The following is a 15,667-nucleotide window of genomic DNA, read 5'->3' as shown; positions in this document are numbered from 1 at the left end:
TCCCACTCGCGGAACGGCCACATGCCGCCGTCGGCGATGCGCAGGTCGTTGGGCCGCAGCGTCTTGAGCATCCCCTGGTAGAAGGTCGCCTGCGGGTGCGGCCACTCGGGCCCGCGGTGCAGCCACTGGAACGAGTAATAATAAAAGCGCGACGAGAGCGTCAGCCTCCGCGGGAACGCGCACGCCCGCAGCACCCGCAGCGTCTCAGGCCGTGGCACCTCGTCCACGTCGGATACCACGAGCACGTCGCCGTGCTGGGGGGCCTGCCGGCCGCTGAGGTGGGGGAAGACTTGCGTGAGCATGCTGTTGCGCTGCAGGTCTTCCATGTCCCAGGTGGTGCGGGGCTTGAAGTTGGGCGGGTATACGATCTCGTGGTAGATGATCTTGGAGTGGTAGGGTTTGAAGTCAGGGAGGTGGCGCTTCAGGGTCAGGGGTTTGGCGTGGTTGGTGAAGGTCTTGCTGCCCTCGACGATGACGAAATAATCGACCTCGTCCCAGGTGCTGTTGAGACGGATTTCGAGGTGGTCGAGCTCGGTGTTGAACATCATCAGGTCGTACACCTTGCGCGGCTTGCTCGGGTCCTTGGGACGGAAGGGCTTCCAGCCGTATCGGCGGCACATGTCGAGGGGGTTGTCATCGCGGGAAGCCCAGGTGGGGGCTAGCGGGTTGCTGTCGCTGCCATTGCCGTGGGCGACGCTGAGTACTAACCAGATGACGCCGAGCACAGCGGTTACCCGTACCCAGCGCCATAGCTGCCGCGTCCTGCGCGACATGGTGAATTGGTGATCATGGGAGGGGAATTGGGGAATTTGGGAAGAGGATTGGGGAGAGGAATGTGAATGCGACGAGCGTCATCTGTATTTTCCCGCCCGTCAGCACAGAGGAGCTGCCCCTTGTCACGAAACAAGTTGGTGCCTGCCGCCTTGCTGGGAAGCTGCACTCATGATTGGCTTGGCACAAACAGCACCGTGCCACACTGTCGGGCGTTAGTAAAGTTACCTTCCACATCGGGCACGTCGCCGTCAATCTCTGGGTCTGATCGCGGAAGTCTGGTAGTGAGGACCATGTGTCTCCATAACTGTCACGGACGCCGTGTTTCAGCATGGACCGGAATCTTGTGAGCAAAAAGGGAGTAATACAGAACCCTAACCCGTGTTCTGTTCAGGCGGGCACCCCATGGGCAAAGAAAGCCGAGCTCCAAGTGTGGGTGCCGACGACACCTTCGTGTGGAAAATAAAAGAACCATTAGGATACTTTTTACTAATTCGGTTTCTTTTTGCTTGATTTACGTTACTCGGTTTTCTTCATATTTCCGTCTTTTCTATAATCCATTTTCTCGTTCTCTTTCCTTTCTTTCTTGTTTCCTTTTCGAGTTCGACTTTTTCTGGCCGGGAGGTGGTGATAGCGTTGATTGGAGTCGCGGGGTAACGAGCTCGGAACCCCACCATGCCCGTCCGATGCCGAGCCGGGCTACTCGGGCAGATACAGACAGACTAAACTAAAAAATAAGAGAAATACGCTGAGTTTCTCAGGATCAATTGAGGACCAACTCCAGTTCCAATTGAGCGATTAGCGGGCGTATAAAAAACCGCAGAGCTGCCCGCACCGAGCCAACCGTCCAAGACCTCAGCCCAAGGTCGCCGACTCAACCCCTCCATCACCTACGGGTAATTGCTCACTCGCTCATCTCACTCCCCCCTCAACACCGCCACCATGTTTACCGGCATCGTCGAAGAGATAGGCAGTACGTCCTTCCCCCCTCCCCCACCACCACCACCACCACCACCAACCACCCTCACCCAACCCCTCATCTAACCACCCTTCCCCCCCACCCCAGCCGTCACGGAGCTCAACCCGTCCGACGCCACGGGCGGCACCTCGCTCACCATCACCCTCCCGCCCACCTCGACCCTCCTCTCGGACTGCCACCTCGGCGACTCCATCGCCATCAACGGCGTGTGCCTCACCGTCACCACCTTCACCGCTCAACCGCCCTCCTTCACGGTCGGCATCGCCCCCGAGACCCTACGCCTCACCAACCTCGGCTCTCTCACCCCCTCCTCCCGCGTCAACCTCGAGCGCGCGGTGCGCGCCGACACGCGCATGGGCGGGCACTTTGTGCAGGGCCACGTGGACTGCACGGCGACGCTGGTGGGGCGGGTCCCCGACGGCAACGCGGTGACGCTGCGGCTGGCGCCGGCGCGGCGGGAGGCGCTGCGGTACGTGGTGCACAAGGGCTTTGTGGCGGTGGACGGGGCGAGTCTGACGGTGACGCGGGTGGATGATGAGGAGGGCTGGTGGGAGGTTATGCTGATTGCGTATACCCAGGAGCGGGTGGTGACGGCGGCGAAGGAGGTGGGGGAGACGGTCAATTTGGAGGTGGATATGACGGCGAAGTATGTGGAGAAGAGTTTGAAGGGGTATTTGGAGGGGTTGGGGGAGGGGAGTGGGGGGTTGTTGAAGAAGGTTTTGGAAGGGGCGGCGGCTGGGAAGGGGGCCGCTGCTTAGACCACGGACTGTTCATTCATCCTTGGTTGGGGGGTCGATAGGTAAACAATATGATTACAGTTGTTTGTCTTGAGGGTATCTAAATACTAGGATTGATAAATGGGTCCGCGAGACACTGATAATTTCATACGTCTCCCCAGACCTCTGCTAGCTTCTGGCTCACGGCCTTGGTCATCTTCTTCCGCCCCATGAGATGCGCCAGCCTGTTTGCGACCAGGTCCATCTTGCGTCGCCTCCCCTCCTCGCCAGATCCACACTGCTCAAATGCCCTGACGAACTCATTCGGCGTCTTCCATACTTTTTGGATCTCGATCGCCTTCTCGCCCGTCACCCCCTTGGAACACATCAGCATCTTGAGAAACAAATCCCGCAGCGCCATGTTCTGAGATTTGGACGCCAGCGACGCAAACGCGGGATAGCTAATGTGGTGGCTGGCCGACGGCTGCGTCTCGCGGAGGTGCTTCAGCAGGGGTAGGTAGTTCTTCGTCGTGAGCACCCTGGTCGGTATCACATTGAGTGTCTTGCCCTCGTACACCGACTTGAGCATTTTGGTCATAGAGGCCAGATAGCGGATCGTGTCGTCCATCTTTTGCGTCTGCTTTAGAAAGTAGCCGTTAACTACCTGCATCGACGCCATGGCTGACTGGACCGCTTCTTCGTATTTCTGAAAGTGCGTGGAATCCATGCTGATCTCCTCCACCACGTACACGACGTTCTTCATGCCGGACCGCTTGAGACGGAACTTTTGCTCATGGAAGCGGCCGTCTCGGAGTGAGCCGAGGAGGTCATCCAGCCTCTTCCGCTCGACGATCCAGTCGAGAACCACCTCGTCGCCTTCCGCGCCTTGCCGAGCTAGCCAACCCGCCTGCCTGCATCGGGCGACCCACAGGGCGTCGCCCAGCTCCAGGGCGCGCACAATGGGTTTGGCCCCTCGCTTTGCGAGCTCTTCTTGTATGTGGTCACGATCCGTTTTGGCCCTGACTTCTCGGTTGTCTAGAATTAACTCCACCGTAAATGTGCCGGGGGCAAGCCTGATCGGTGTGAACGATGGCAACCCCGCATCGTCGGGCACGACGGTTCCATCTACCACTACGTCTCCGAACTCAGTAGCCCTCTGTGGCTGAGGCACAACGTAATCGTCGTCATCGTCGTCGTCGTCAAGGCTAATGGGCTCAGCAAATGTTGATCGAGCACTTGCACGAGCAGTTGTGGGCGGCGCAGTTTGTCTGCTGGGCCCCGCAGACGACGCAACGGTTGGGTTTTCGTTGCTGGTGCTGGCCTTGGGGACGGTCGTCTCCCGGATCCTTTTAGCCACTTCCCACCCCTCATCCGTGAGAGCATATCTCTTCAAGGGCCGGCCGCGCTCATACACTAATTCCTTTTGGAGCAGCGTCTTCATCGAATTCCATGCCGTGTAGAATTTAGTAGGGTCACTCGGCGCTGAGAACGACGAGTCGCAGTGCGGCTGAGCCTCCTCGATCAAGTCGGCCTTGGGCATCCCCACCATCTCCTGCCCTGGTTTCGAGAGAGCCACCACCAGCGCATACGCCCCAGACCGGTAGGCGGGTACGTATGCCTTTGCCTTCTTGGGCTTCTTGGCCGGGCGTGCAGTCTCTTCCTCTCCGTCATCTTGAGCTACTGTTGGTTGGTTGGCTCGTTTCTTGGAGCTCGGATGAGGGGGCATGCGCACGCCGTTTTCCTCGCAGTGCGCCCTGAGCTTCTCGGTTAGCCGCTCGCATAGTTTCGGCCCGAAGCCCTTCAGCTGTTGGAGTGATGAAGGGTGTTCAAAAGCGATGGGGCAGGCCTTGAGCGAGTCGTAGGCATGCTTGTAAGTGGTGACACCCTTGGAGTTGCGCTCCCGAGCCGTCTCCCACCATTCCTTGACCCACCCGAGAAGCAAAGGGTTCGCACACGTGTCCTGAGACATTGGGCGGTCCAGGTCAGGTATGGGCGCAGTGATGGTGAACCCCAAAGCAAGCCAAAGACCGAAACAAGAAATTGAATAAATAAGCAAAAGGGGCCAAGTCAACAGATGTCAACGGAAGCGAGAGCGAGCCTCAGCAAATCGACCAAAATTGGACCAGAAGCAAAAAAAAGCAGTAAGATGAGCAAGTGAAAGCAAGAGATTCGCCCTCGATAGCGTTCCAAATTGCGATTCGTCAATGCATTGTGAGTTGTCCTAGCCTTTGCTCGGATGAGTTGTCGAGGTGGTAGTGAAAGAGAAGTCAATGAAACAGGCAGGCGTTCCTCGAGCGACGCGCTCCAAACGATAAACCAACAGGGTCGCCAAGAACGAGCACGCTATCCATATTAGGCTAGCTCCGATGCTCTACATTGCCAAGAGGTCCCGAAACCCCCACCTTGACCTCCAAAGCACCCCGGCACCTAACAGCCCAGCGCGGGGCAGCTGTTCCTCAGGGCCTCCACCGCCGCTTTCAGTCTGACCTCTAAAACCACCACCCATCTCGTGTTCCTGATCTTCCCCCTTTCTCCTTCCTTCCTCGATTTACGGTTCGGGTCTAAAATCTGGGCTGTTTACCTCTCGAAATTGCGTCATCTCATCTTTTAATCTTACCACATCCCCAATCCCCATTCTTCCTCGCCAATACCCCGCATCACCTTCGAAACTACTTGCCTGCCTGACCTGCTGCTATTCCGAGCTCAGGTAGCACAGGTAACACCCAACTTAACATCAACCTCCACACTCCTGGTCGGTACCTTACAATATCGACACCGCCACCCAAGAATGGAGAACCACGACAGGGCGATCCTAGAGGCTTCGGCTAAACACCCGATCGTGCCCCTCGAGAAGGGCAAGTTTTACACGTATGGCACCGCCGGCTTCCGCATGAAGGCCGACTTGCTCGAGGGCATTTCGTTCCGTGTTGGCCTCCTCGCCTCTCTCCGGAGTCGCAAGCTTAACGGTCAGGCCATCGGTGTTATGATCACCGCCAGCCACAACCCGGCTGCCGACAATGGTGTCAAGATCGTCGATCCCCTGGGCGAGATGCTCGAGCAGGACTGGGAGCGTTACGCTACCGCCCTAGTCAACGCCACAAGCGACGAGCAGCTCGTCGAGGTCTACAACAGACTGGCTACGGACCTCAAGATCGACCTCAAGGCTTCCGCCAAGGTCGTCTACGGTCGGGACACGAGGGCCCTCGGGACACAAGCTGGTCACAGCCCTCGCCGGCGGTCTCGAGTCTACCAAGACCGAGTACGTCGACTTCAAGATTCTTACTACGCCCCAGCTGCACTACCTCGTACGGGCCACCAACAGCGAGGGCACACCCTTGTCATATGGCAAGGTCAGCGAGCTCGGGTACTACGAGAAGCTTGCCGGGGCCTTCGTGCGCGCCATGAAGGGCAGGAGGATCAATGGGGCTCTACAGGTGGACTGTGCCAACGGCGTTGGCGGTCCCAAGCTATCCGAGTTCCTTAAGCACATCCCCAAGGACAAGGTCAACTTTGATGTCAAGGTTGTCAACGACGATGTTCTCCGGCCTGAACTGCTCAATCTCGACGTGCGCACCCCACCCCTTTTTGCATTGGACATTGCTAACCCCCATCTAGTGTGGTGCCGATTTCGTCAAGACGAAGCAGAGGGCCCCTCCCAACCCTAAACCCCAGCCCGGGCTCAGATCCTGCTCACTTGACGGTGACGCTGACCGGTTGATCTACTACTGGCAGGATCCTGAGGGCGGTTTCGTCATGTTGGACGGCGACCGTATCTCGTCGCTCGCCGCTTCCTTCATCGGTGACCTCGTCGAGAGCGCCGGTCTCAAGGACGATCTGCGTATTGGCGTCGTGCAGACTGCCTATGCCAACGGCGCCAGCACAAACTACATCACCCAGCACCTAAAGTTGCCCGTCATCTGCACTCCGACTGGCGTGAAGCACCTCCACCACGTGGCTCAGGGCTTTGATATTGGAGTGTATTTTGAGGCCAACGGTCACGGCACGGTTCTCTTCTCCCCGGACGCCCTCACCGCCTTCAAGACCAAGGAGCCGCAATCCCCCGCCCAAAAGGACGCGCTCGATACTCTAGCTGCCCTGGGTGATCTGATCAACCAGACGGTCGGCGACGCCATCTCAGACGCGCTCATGGTCGAGGTAATCCTAGCTCACAAGAACTGGACGCTCCGCGACTGGGCCATGACGTATGCCGACCTCCCCAACCGGCTCGTGCGCGTCGAGGTGGGCAACAAGGACTTGTTCCAGACGACCGATGCCGAGCGGCGCCTGTCGGCCCCGGAGGGCGCACAAGACGAGATCGACCAGGCGGTCAAGAAGTACAAGGACGCGCGCTCCTTCGCCCGCGCCAGCGGCACCGAGAACGCTTGCCGCGTCTATGCCGAGGCCGCCAGCCGTTCCGAGGCCAACGAGCTTGCCGAGCGCGTCGCTAGGATCATTGAGCGCTACGGGACCCTCTAGGTCCGGGACCGAGCCGTTTCATCGTCATCGCTGGAGCCGGACCCCATCCCAGCCACCACCATCACCACCCTCTCCGCGCTCCACGTCGACTTGCACATCGAGGGCAGCCCACGCCCCATCCACGCCCAAGACCGCAACCTCAACCGCAACCGCAGCGTCTCGTTGTTCTCCCCGCTGCGGCCTTCCCCACGCCACCAACACCACCCGCACCACTTGCGGTTTGACCCGCTCGGCAGATACACCACTACTACCACTGCAGATAATTTTGTGTTTGAGATGGAGGAGGACATCCAGGAGAGGGAGCGCCTGCGCCTGGCCGGCGGCGTGCCCAAGTACATCAGCCCCGGCAGCAGCGGGGAGGTGTCGCCGGACCTGGCCTCCACGCCGTCCGATTCGATACTGGGGGCCTGGCATTCGAAGCTGGGGGAGGAGACACCGAAACTTGGGGATGCTGAGGAAAGGGAGGAAAATGGGACGGGGGAGGTGTTGTTGGTGGCGAGTTAGGAAGGCCGAGAGGTAGTCACTACTAGATTTGGTTGAGCTTAGCCAGAAAAGAACTGCAATGAAAAGGGGGGTTGAGGGTAGGAAGGTGCAAGAAGAAAAAAAGAATGGAGGAAAAGTTGAGGTTGAGACAAAAAAAAGAAGAGAGAATCGGAGCGTTCTTGTCGTAGTTGTTTTGCATCTCTCTGCTTCAGTTGCTCTGCTCTCTGCGTCACTTCTTGCCTGGTTTCATGGTTAGGTGGCTTTCTTTTCGAGTTTTCGAGTAGACGAAAGGGTGGTGGATATGGGAGGATGGGAGGAAAATGAGATGACAACCAATGATTGACGATGATTATGACCAAGACAATGAATGGCCTTTAGTCTCTACCGAGCAGGAAAAGAGGAAAAAGAAAAGTAAGAAGTTTAGCAAACTTGAAAATGATGTAGACGGGTGGTAGGGTACCCCTTTGGCGGATGACGGGAATGAAAAGCAACGAGACAAGAGATCAATCATGTAATAGGTATGTATCATGTGGCATGAGTGACAGGACCGTCCATAGGGGTGGCATGCGCCAGGAGTATGGATAGGTAGACGCCAAATAACGAGGTCCCTCTAATATTTCTCCCACGCATACAAACGGGTATCCCTATTCATCAAGACACTCAATATCATGCACCGCAATACTCGTCACTTTCTCTTTTCCACTCTGTCTCTCTTCTGTCAGCCATGCAACGACGAAAGCCCATAGAAACGCCATTTGACCCTTCTCTAGCGTGAAAACCAAAGCCCACCATTTAGCCATAGTAAGGCTAGCCAGTCCATCCTGCGCCGGTAGCCCTCGGGAGCCTTTTATTTTCACTCCTCTACCCTTGCCCTTGCCACATCAGCCAGCATCCCGCCTCGGCCACGGCATATTCCCGCTTGGTTTGCGCTTACTAGCACATCTTGTACAGGCAGGTCCCGCCGGCCTGGCGGTTCGGGTCGGAAGTCTCGAGGCGGTACTCGACCTTGATGTCGAGGTCACGCTTGTTCTTCTCGTTGGGGCGGTTATGCAGGGCGCACTCGACCTTCTCGCCTTGCTGGACGGTGAGGACGTCCTGCAGGTAGAAGACGGTCTGCTTCCAGTGGGTATACTTAGTGTGGGGGCCCGTTGAGAAGCGGATCGGCTTGTGGCAGGCCGTGAACTCGATGTCGAACCACGCTACTAGCGCGTGGATGAAGTCGTCGCGCCGCGCCGTCAGGTCGAACGGGCAGCTGAAGGCCAAGTCGGCCGTCTGTACCTTGTAAAGGTCGAGGGTCAGGACCGGGGTCGGGTCTGTTACGACCGCCTTCATCTCGACGGTGTCGACGAGGGGCTCTGAAAGGGCGGTATCCTTCAGAGGGCTGTAGTCGAAGCCGTAGACGTTATCCCAGACTTTGTGGTGGTTAGTAGGAGTGGGGAGGAAACGTTTGGGCGGGTGGAGAACGTACATCCGATCTTCTCCTCCTTGTAATCCCCGTCCTCTATTCCAGCGACAAAGATGGTAGCCTTGTCAGGGAAGATCAGGCCGTCCTTGTTCAAGTACGTGTCACGAGCATACAGCACTGTGTCCAGCATGCTCTCGTACAGGAGGAAGTAGCCCATCCACTCGGAAATGATAATGTCGACCTTGGGGAATGGCATTTCGATCTCCTCCATCTTGCCCTGGATCAGTGTAATCTTGTCCGACAAGCCGTTGACCTTGACGATCTCGCGCGCCTTGAAGATGATGGTCGACATGTCGACTCCGATAACGTGCTTCGCGCCGGCCTTAGCGGCGAACCTGAAGGTGTATATTAGCCCCTGGTCTTGCGATCCTCAGGTGAGAGGGGAGCACCATACATGGAGAGAATGCCGGTGCCACATCCTACATCCAGCACGATCTTGTCCTTGAAGATGTGCTTGTTTTGGACGATAGCGTTCATGTATGACCTTGTCCGAACCTCATCTTTCTGCAACGGCGCACGCGCGCAAGTTAGCCGGCTTCGTCTTTTGCTTTCAAGGGGCGGTGGCGGAATAACGAGAGATACACACCAACATTTCCTCGTGGATGCCTTATCGAGGGGTCGCAACGGTTAGCCAAGAAGCCCGTGTTAGAACAAACAGCAGATTCAGCTCACCATGGTGGTTATAGCTGGAGCAAAATAGTTAGCATTGGTATGCGACCGAAGATATCTCAAGACCAAAGGGAAAAGAAACATGCCTGTTGAAGTAGTGCTGCTCCGAGTGGTCGAGCGACTTAAGCTGCTTCTCGGCAACCTCGATTTCCATTCCCTCGCCAGCCATTCTGATGTGCAGGAAGAATTTGGAGGAGTGAAGGCGACCACGTTTAGGTAGGTAAAAGTGTAGATAGGTATGGTTCTGAGATCCTCCAGGAAAAAAGAAGAAAGAAAAGACTAGGTAGGCAAAAAAAAGTTGAGGATATAGGCAAGTCCGATGGGGTCTGGACTTGGGCTTGTTCTTTGCGCAGAGAATTTGGGTGGAAAATTCCAAGGCGGCCCGCTAATCGAATGTGGGGAATATTGCCCCGCAGTGTTGTCTTCAATTGTAAAACACGCCGCTTATGGAGGAAGGGGCGTCGTGCGTGTGAGGTGAGATTCCGATAAGCCGATAAGCAGGCGGGAGAGTATCAAGTTGGTTAAGTATATAGGTATACAGATCTAAGGAGGATCAGATTCCTTCCGAGATGATACCGGCACAAAGACAGGCTTCGGCACTAAACCTTAATTGTAGGTATTATGGGACGGTTTCGCCAACTAAGTCCTCTTACATGGCCTCGGGGAGGCGTATTCAGGGGGCTAAAACCACCGAACCTTGATAACTACCTATGTGTTTACCCCACTTGGCCAACAGGCAAACAAGGCAAACAAAGTGTGTCTGCCCTGTTTCAGAAGTGGAATGCAATGTTTTGATAGCAGCCCCCTAGATCATGTTCGCCTGATATCTGCCCGAAATCTACCAAAGACCAACCAAATTCATGAGATCCTGGCACAGGAACTCCAACCTATACCCAAACGCCAGATGATGCATACCGAATATCAACGCTGGCTACCTTAGAGAAAAACCAGGTACATTCACTCTTCTCAAGCCATACCCGCCAGCTGCAACAACCGCGTGCCCACTTTCAGGTTGGCATACTCGTAGGCTTTGGACTCAGGTGGGAAGGTGCCGTTAGCAGCCCAGAGGTCGATCAGGGGCTGCATCGGCTCCAGCTCCTGCGGCTTGAGCATGTCCAGCGCCGTGGCTGTCAGCACGAAGTGGCTGAAGCAGCTGTTGAGCTGCTTCTCCAGGTTGAGGTGGTAGAAGGGCTCCACAAAATGCGCCCAGTACAGATGGGCATAGACGCGGAACATTTGCAGGAAAATGGTCTTGCAGATGCTGGCGAAATCCTTGGGAAACCCGCTACGCTTGCCGACCCACTCATCCGGATTGGCAAGAAGAGCAGTATTGGCGATATTGGGGTTGTGGGAGAACGAAACCCCGGCGGCTTCGGTCGGGAAGATGTTGGTGTCGTCGACTTTGCTCGAAATCCACCGCTGCATGAGAGCGATGTACTCGATTGCTGGCAACTCGACACGCTCGTAGCGATCACCGGATTTGTTGAGCCATGTGTAAGAGTGGTTTCTGCGGCGGACGATCAGCACTTGGGTTAGATCATAGCACATCGGACGCAACTCACGGCCCGGCAGACATGCGGGGGCATGTGGTGGCGTTGCAGAGGTTCTTCCCGTTGGACTCCTTGGCGTACACAACATGGACAAAGTTCCATAGGTTGCGGTAATGCTCAACCACTACAGATGAAGTCAGTGATGAAGCGTAGAATGAGATGAATATTCATTACCGTGGTGGGCAATCCATTCGCCCTGCTCGACCGTCTTGGGTCTGCTGCTGAGCGTCATAAAGTTGCCCTTGACGATATGCTTTGCGTAAGCGGGGTTGAGCCAAATGGGCAGCGGCTGAGGAAGGCGATATGAGCTCAAGACCTCGTCGCCAGTGGACGCCATGCCGATGGTTTGAGAGAGCGCGGGCGATGCTGGGAGTGGCGGGAGCTTAGAGGCGGATAGGTTGCTCGCTGATAGGTTGCTTGATGACTTGCTCCTCTTGGAAAGGCCTCCAGGCGAGTGGGTTGGGCCATCTTCGACTACAGGTGACACGGGACTCTTCGCGCTGGCCTGCTTGCTCGAGGTTCCCCTCAGCCGGGCATTTCTGGAAGGTGGGGTCAGCATCGTTGGTATACCTGCAAGCCTATGTATCACACTAGGAGCTACATGCGTAACTCGAGAGCGGAGGCACATAAGTGGACAACCAGCTTGTCGACAGTCCGTCCCGAGGATGGGGGTGATCTGAAGACAGAAACTTACATGCCGGAAAATAGGTTAGACATTGCAATGAAGGCCCTGGTGGTAGGCCGCTATCAATGTGTGGAAGTATTTGGCGAGAGGTTTGGAGGGCTGAGGTGCTTTCCGTCTTTGCTTTGCTTTTCGCCGTTTCACCGGTGGTCGGTGTGCAGGGCAGAGGTAGAGATAAGATGGGAGAAATAGGCCAGGCTCTGGATGTAGGATGAAACAGACTACTTAAGTTTGGTGATCACCCACTCGGTATGCCGCTTGACACCACTTCCAAATTGACGAGAATTGGGTTCAAGTTGCAAGAGACTCTGAGTCGGAGTAAACGCACACAAGTAGTGCCAGCACCGAAGTAAGAAAGGGGAAGGAACAGTGAAACTCGCTTGGCCAATCAATGCCAAGAAATCAGGGGTCCATGCTGCGTTGTTTCTTGGCATATGTTGGCAAGGGCAGCAGGGCAGGCAAAGGACAGATGTGGCACGTGAGCGCGTGTGCAGTTGGTGGTGAACTGCCCCACCTCGAGGTCACTTTCATCGAGATGGAACCAAAAGATCCGCGTCTGCCAAGAGATCCGTACCCTCTCGGCCCGCAAACTTGAGTGCAATTACATGCATTTCCATGCATCACAATCAGGCAGCCACGGGTCGCTAAGCCAACCGAAGCAGAGGGAGAGACATTCTCAGGAGTTAAAAAATGCCAAATCGCGCTCTTCGGGGAGATGGAGCTGCCAATAATTCCAGTGGTTTTAGTGCCTTCAGACAGTCATTGCACTTGCACCCGCACCAACAAACCATTCCCAGCTCAATTCCCCCAGAGCTTTTACAGAAAAAGGTGATGAAATCACCATCGCTCAGCGAGAAGGTTGCTTTCTTCAACCAGCTTGATGCTCTTGACAATGTGAGCGATGGAGACGACGAGGTTGATGAGAAGGAGCAAGATCACCGAAACAAGTGCTGGGCCTTTTTCAGTTCCCGAAAACGAAACAATCCTGGACCAGTTCAAGAAACCCAAGAAAAAGGAAAGCCCAAGGCCCCTTCCCACCAGCGAAGAACGGCATCGATGCCTACCCCGGCTGGAGCTACGCCAGGCTCCCGGGTCATTGAAGCTACTCCTGCAACTCACAACATGAAGACGAGACAGGCTGCGGGGCTTGGAGAGTTCCTCACAAACACTACTTCGTTCGTCGAAGAGACACCAGTCCCAGACACCACTCGCCCACTCCCCGCAACACTTCGGAGGAGTGCAACTCTCCCACCTAATTCTTCGTCAACGATGGAGCAGTCACCCTCGGCAAGCACCGCATTGAGAAAGCGGAAGCGGCAGTCATCAACCAAGTCGATACCCGAAGCCGCTCAGGTGTTCAGGGGCCTCTCATTCTATTACATTCCCAATAACGACATCGCCCCTGCAAGAAAGTTACGCATCGGCAAGGCTCAGGACTACGGTGCCCGATGGGTGCGGAACCTGGAAGACGCCAGCCACACCATCGTCGACAAGTACCTGGAATACAAAGACATCAAGAGTGTGCTTGGCTCTGAGGTTCCGAGCTCTCTGGTGATTGTCAACGAGGACTATCCCATCGACTGCATCTCCTTCCGCACACTACTTAACCCAGACCAAAATCGGTACAGGGTCGCAGGCTGCCCTGAGAAAAAAGACCAACTTGCCCCTGACAAGGCCCCGTCCAGCCCATCCCGGAGCCCCGATCACTCGTTACAAGTCAAACCACCTCGGACATCAAGTAGACGAGACTCGGCAGACACACCGCCCGAAAATGGACCAGCGCCTCTCCACGGTGATGCCCAAATCTCACGAAGAGGACCAGAAAACCAGACTTTGGGGGGCATCGCGGGGAGTCCGTCGGAGGCACACGCTGGCCAGGTTCGTCCGGCGATACAAGATAACGGGTCAATAGAAAAAGCCCCGCCTCCCCCTCCCCCTGGTCGAACATCGAGCACCAATGACGAGTTGTCGGAGTGTATCGAACTCCTCCAACAATATAAGGACCTCCCACTCGACACAGAAGAGGACGATCTCCAGTCCGCCAAGGATGCTCACGAAGCAGACTCAAACTCGGAAATCGAAGAACGGTCAGAGGACGAGCGAGCCCGGAAGAGAACCGCCACAACACACCGCAAAGGCCAAAAGAACATCCCCTTCGAAGAGCGCTTCGCCTGCAACCGCGGCGGAACCAAAGACCAGACCACCGACGCGAACAACCCCAACGCCAAAACCATCGAAATCCTCCAAAGCATGTGCGACTACTACACCCGCACCAACGACACCTGGCGCATCATGGCCTACCGCAAAGCCATCGCCACCCTCCAGCGCCAACCCACCAAGATCACCACCGCCGCCGAAGCCGCCCTCCTCCCCAACATCGGCCCGCGCCTCGCCGCCAAAATCCAAGAAATCGCCACCACCAACCGCCTGCGCCGCCTCGACTACACCCACGACTCCCCCCTCGACCAGGCCCTCGCGCTCTTCCTCGGCGTCTACGGCGCCGGCTCCGCCCGCGCCCACCGCTGGATCGCCCAGGGCCACCGCTCCCTCGCCGACCTCCTCGCCCCCAACAGCTCCGCCGACCTCACCCCGCACCAGCGCCTCGGCGTCGAGCGCTACGCCGACCTCAACGCCCGCATCCCGCGCGCCGAGGTGGGCAAGCTGTTTGCGTACGTGCAGCGCGAGGCCGCGGCGATCGATCCCGGCGTGGAGGTGCTGGTCGGGGGCAGTTATCGCCGCGGGGCGGACAGCTCGGGGGATGTGGATGTTATTGTCACGAGGAGGGGCACGGTCCGCGCGTTGGAGCTGGTGCCGTTCTTGGAGGAGCTGGTGCAGGTGCTGACGCGGAAGGGGTTCCTGGTGGCGACGCTTGCCGCGCTGCATGCCAATCGTGCGGGGCAAGATGGGCCCGGCGGTAAATGGCATGGGTGTTGTGTGCTTCCTCCGGACGAGGAGAGAGCCGACACCAACGCTGATGCTGACGCTGGCGGTGGCAGCGGTAGTGGCAGCGGTAGTGGCGTGCCACAAAAGGAGCCGATCTGGCGACGGATCGACTTCCTGCTGGTTCCGGAGGCCGAGTACGGGGCGGCACTGATCTACTTCACGGGCAACGACATCTTCAACCGCAGCCTGCGGCTGCTGGCGTCCAAGAAGGGCATGCGGCTGAACCAGCGGGGGCTGTACAAGGAGGTGCTGCGCGGCAAGAACAGGGCCAAGATCACCGAGGGCCAGCTGTTGGAGGGCAGGGATGAGAAGCGGATTTTTGAGCTACTCGGCGTCAAGTGGCGCGAGCCGTGGGAGCGGTGGTGCTGAGTTGGGTCCGTCGGTCGGGGGTTATGAGGTTATGGATACCATTGTTCCATTGTTTGGATGTGTATGACTTGGAAAGGGAACGAATGCATTGTATTGGAAAGCGGTTGTGCTGAGTTGGGCCGGGGGTTGTAAGGTTGGGGGTTTATGAGGTTATGGTGATGCCAGTGTTTGGATGTGTATGATTTTGAAGATGAAGGAATAAAAACATTGCATTGGATTTAGTTAGTCTTTTTCTTTTTTTTTTTTTCTATTTCTCTTTTTCTATTTTCTTTAAATTTTCTTTTTTTCTTCCTCCCCCCCCCCCTCCTTTTCTTCATATCTCAAAAGTTGGGGATTCGGTAGGTAGTAAAGGACTCACTTCATTAAATGAGGCGACTGGTTGATTATGCATTTCCAAACCTCACTCAGCTTGAGACGGTCAAGTAGATGTTGATCTTATGTATTAAGATGATGACTACTAATTAACCCCAACTCCAGCCCAAACCCAAGTGTAGCCTCCCTGTATGTGATGCACCCGAAAGTCGTGACAGTCATCCGAGCCAGTCGTAACGTCATCAACCCCAG

At 56.4% G+C, this 15,667-nt stretch overlaps 8 protein-coding genes across 8 annotated transcripts in view; 3 read left to right on the top strand and 5 right to left on the bottom strand.

Annotated features, from left to right (window-relative positions):
• CHGG_01030 (uncharacterized protein) overlaps positions 1-773 on the bottom strand; it is a gene marked incomplete at both ends in the record, with an annotated part of 1,144 nt that extends 371 nt beyond the window's left edge. The window contains one exon of the mRNA XM_001220250.1: positions 7-773. Within this exon, the coding sequence (XP_001220251.1) occupies positions 7-773 (767 nt within the window). The remainder of the gene's footprint in view (positions 1-6) is intronic.
• Positions 774-1,713: 940 nt separating this feature from the next.
• CHGG_01029 (uncharacterized protein) lies at positions 1,714-2,508 on the top strand (the record flags this gene model as incomplete). The annotated part of the gene is made up of 2 exons (XM_001220249.1): positions 1,714-1,744; positions 1,838-2,508. 2 exons carry the CDS (start codon positions 1,714-1,716, stop codon positions 2,506-2,508), a joined length of 702 nt encoding a protein of 233 aa, XP_001220250.1.
• Positions 2,509-2,632: 124 nt separating this feature from the next.
• CHGG_01028 (uncharacterized protein) lies at positions 2,633-4,435 on the bottom strand (the record flags this gene model as incomplete). The annotated part of the gene is made up of 1 exon (XM_001220248.1): positions 2,633-4,435. The coding sequence occupies one exon, from the start codon at positions 4,433-4,435 to the stop codon at positions 2,633-2,635; it is 1,803 nt and encodes a 600-aa protein (XP_001220249.1).
• An 819-nt stretch (positions 4,436-5,254) lies between these two features.
• Positions 5,255-7,446, top strand: CHGG_01027 (uncharacterized protein; the record flags this gene model as incomplete). Its single annotated transcript, XM_001220247.1, has 4 exons — positions 5,255-5,725; positions 5,817-6,032; positions 6,082-6,906; positions 6,979-7,446. The coding sequence occupies 4 exons, from the start codon at positions 5,255-5,257 to the stop codon at positions 7,444-7,446; spliced, it is 1,980 nt and encodes a 659-aa protein (XP_001220248.1).
• Positions 7,447-8,358: 912 nt separating this feature from the next.
• CHGG_01026 (uncharacterized protein) lies at positions 8,359-9,728 on the bottom strand (the record flags this gene model as incomplete). The annotated part of the gene is made up of 6 exons (XM_001220246.1): positions 8,359-8,837; positions 8,894-9,225; positions 9,285-9,394; positions 9,477-9,496; positions 9,563-9,576; positions 9,682-9,728. 6 exons carry the CDS (start codon positions 9,726-9,728, stop codon positions 8,359-8,361), a joined length of 1,002 nt encoding a protein of 333 aa, XP_001220247.1.
• A 797-nt stretch (positions 9,729-10,525) lies between these two features.
• CHGG_01025 (uncharacterized protein) lies at positions 10,526-11,826 on the bottom strand (the record flags this gene model as incomplete). Its single annotated transcript, XM_001220245.1, has 4 exons — positions 10,526-11,066; positions 11,122-11,233; positions 11,284-11,648; positions 11,804-11,826. The coding sequence occupies 4 exons, from the start codon at positions 11,824-11,826 to the stop codon at positions 10,526-10,528; spliced, it is 1,041 nt and encodes a 346-aa protein (XP_001220246.1).
• A 655-nt stretch (positions 11,827-12,481) lies between these two features.
• Positions 12,482-15,103, top strand: CHGG_01024 (uncharacterized protein; the record flags this gene model as incomplete). The annotated part of the gene is made up of 1 exon (XM_001220244.1): positions 12,482-15,103. The coding sequence occupies one exon, from the start codon at positions 12,482-12,484 to the stop codon at positions 15,101-15,103; it is 2,622 nt and encodes an 873-aa protein (XP_001220245.1).
• A 404-nt stretch (positions 15,104-15,507) lies between these two features.
• The window catches only part of CHGG_01023 (uncharacterized protein), a gene marked incomplete at both ends in the record, with an annotated part of 2,164 nt that continues 2,004 nt past the window's right edge, over positions 15,508-15,667 (bottom strand). The window contains one exon of the mRNA XM_001220243.1: positions 15,508-15,511. Coding sequence (XP_001220244.1) covers positions 15,508-15,511 — 4 coding nt within the window. The remainder of the gene's footprint in view (positions 15,512-15,667) is intronic.

This window comes from Chaetomium globosum, genomic scaffold (genome assembly GCF_000143365.1).
Source record: "Chaetomium globosum CBS 148.51 scaffold_1 genomic scaffold, whole genome shotgun sequence".
NCBI lineage: Eukaryota > Fungi > Ascomycota > Sordariomycetes > Sordariales > Chaetomiaceae > Chaetomium > Chaetomium globosum.
The sequence above is the reverse complement of the archived record's forward strand: the minus strand, read 5'-3'. Positions and strand labels throughout refer to the sequence as shown.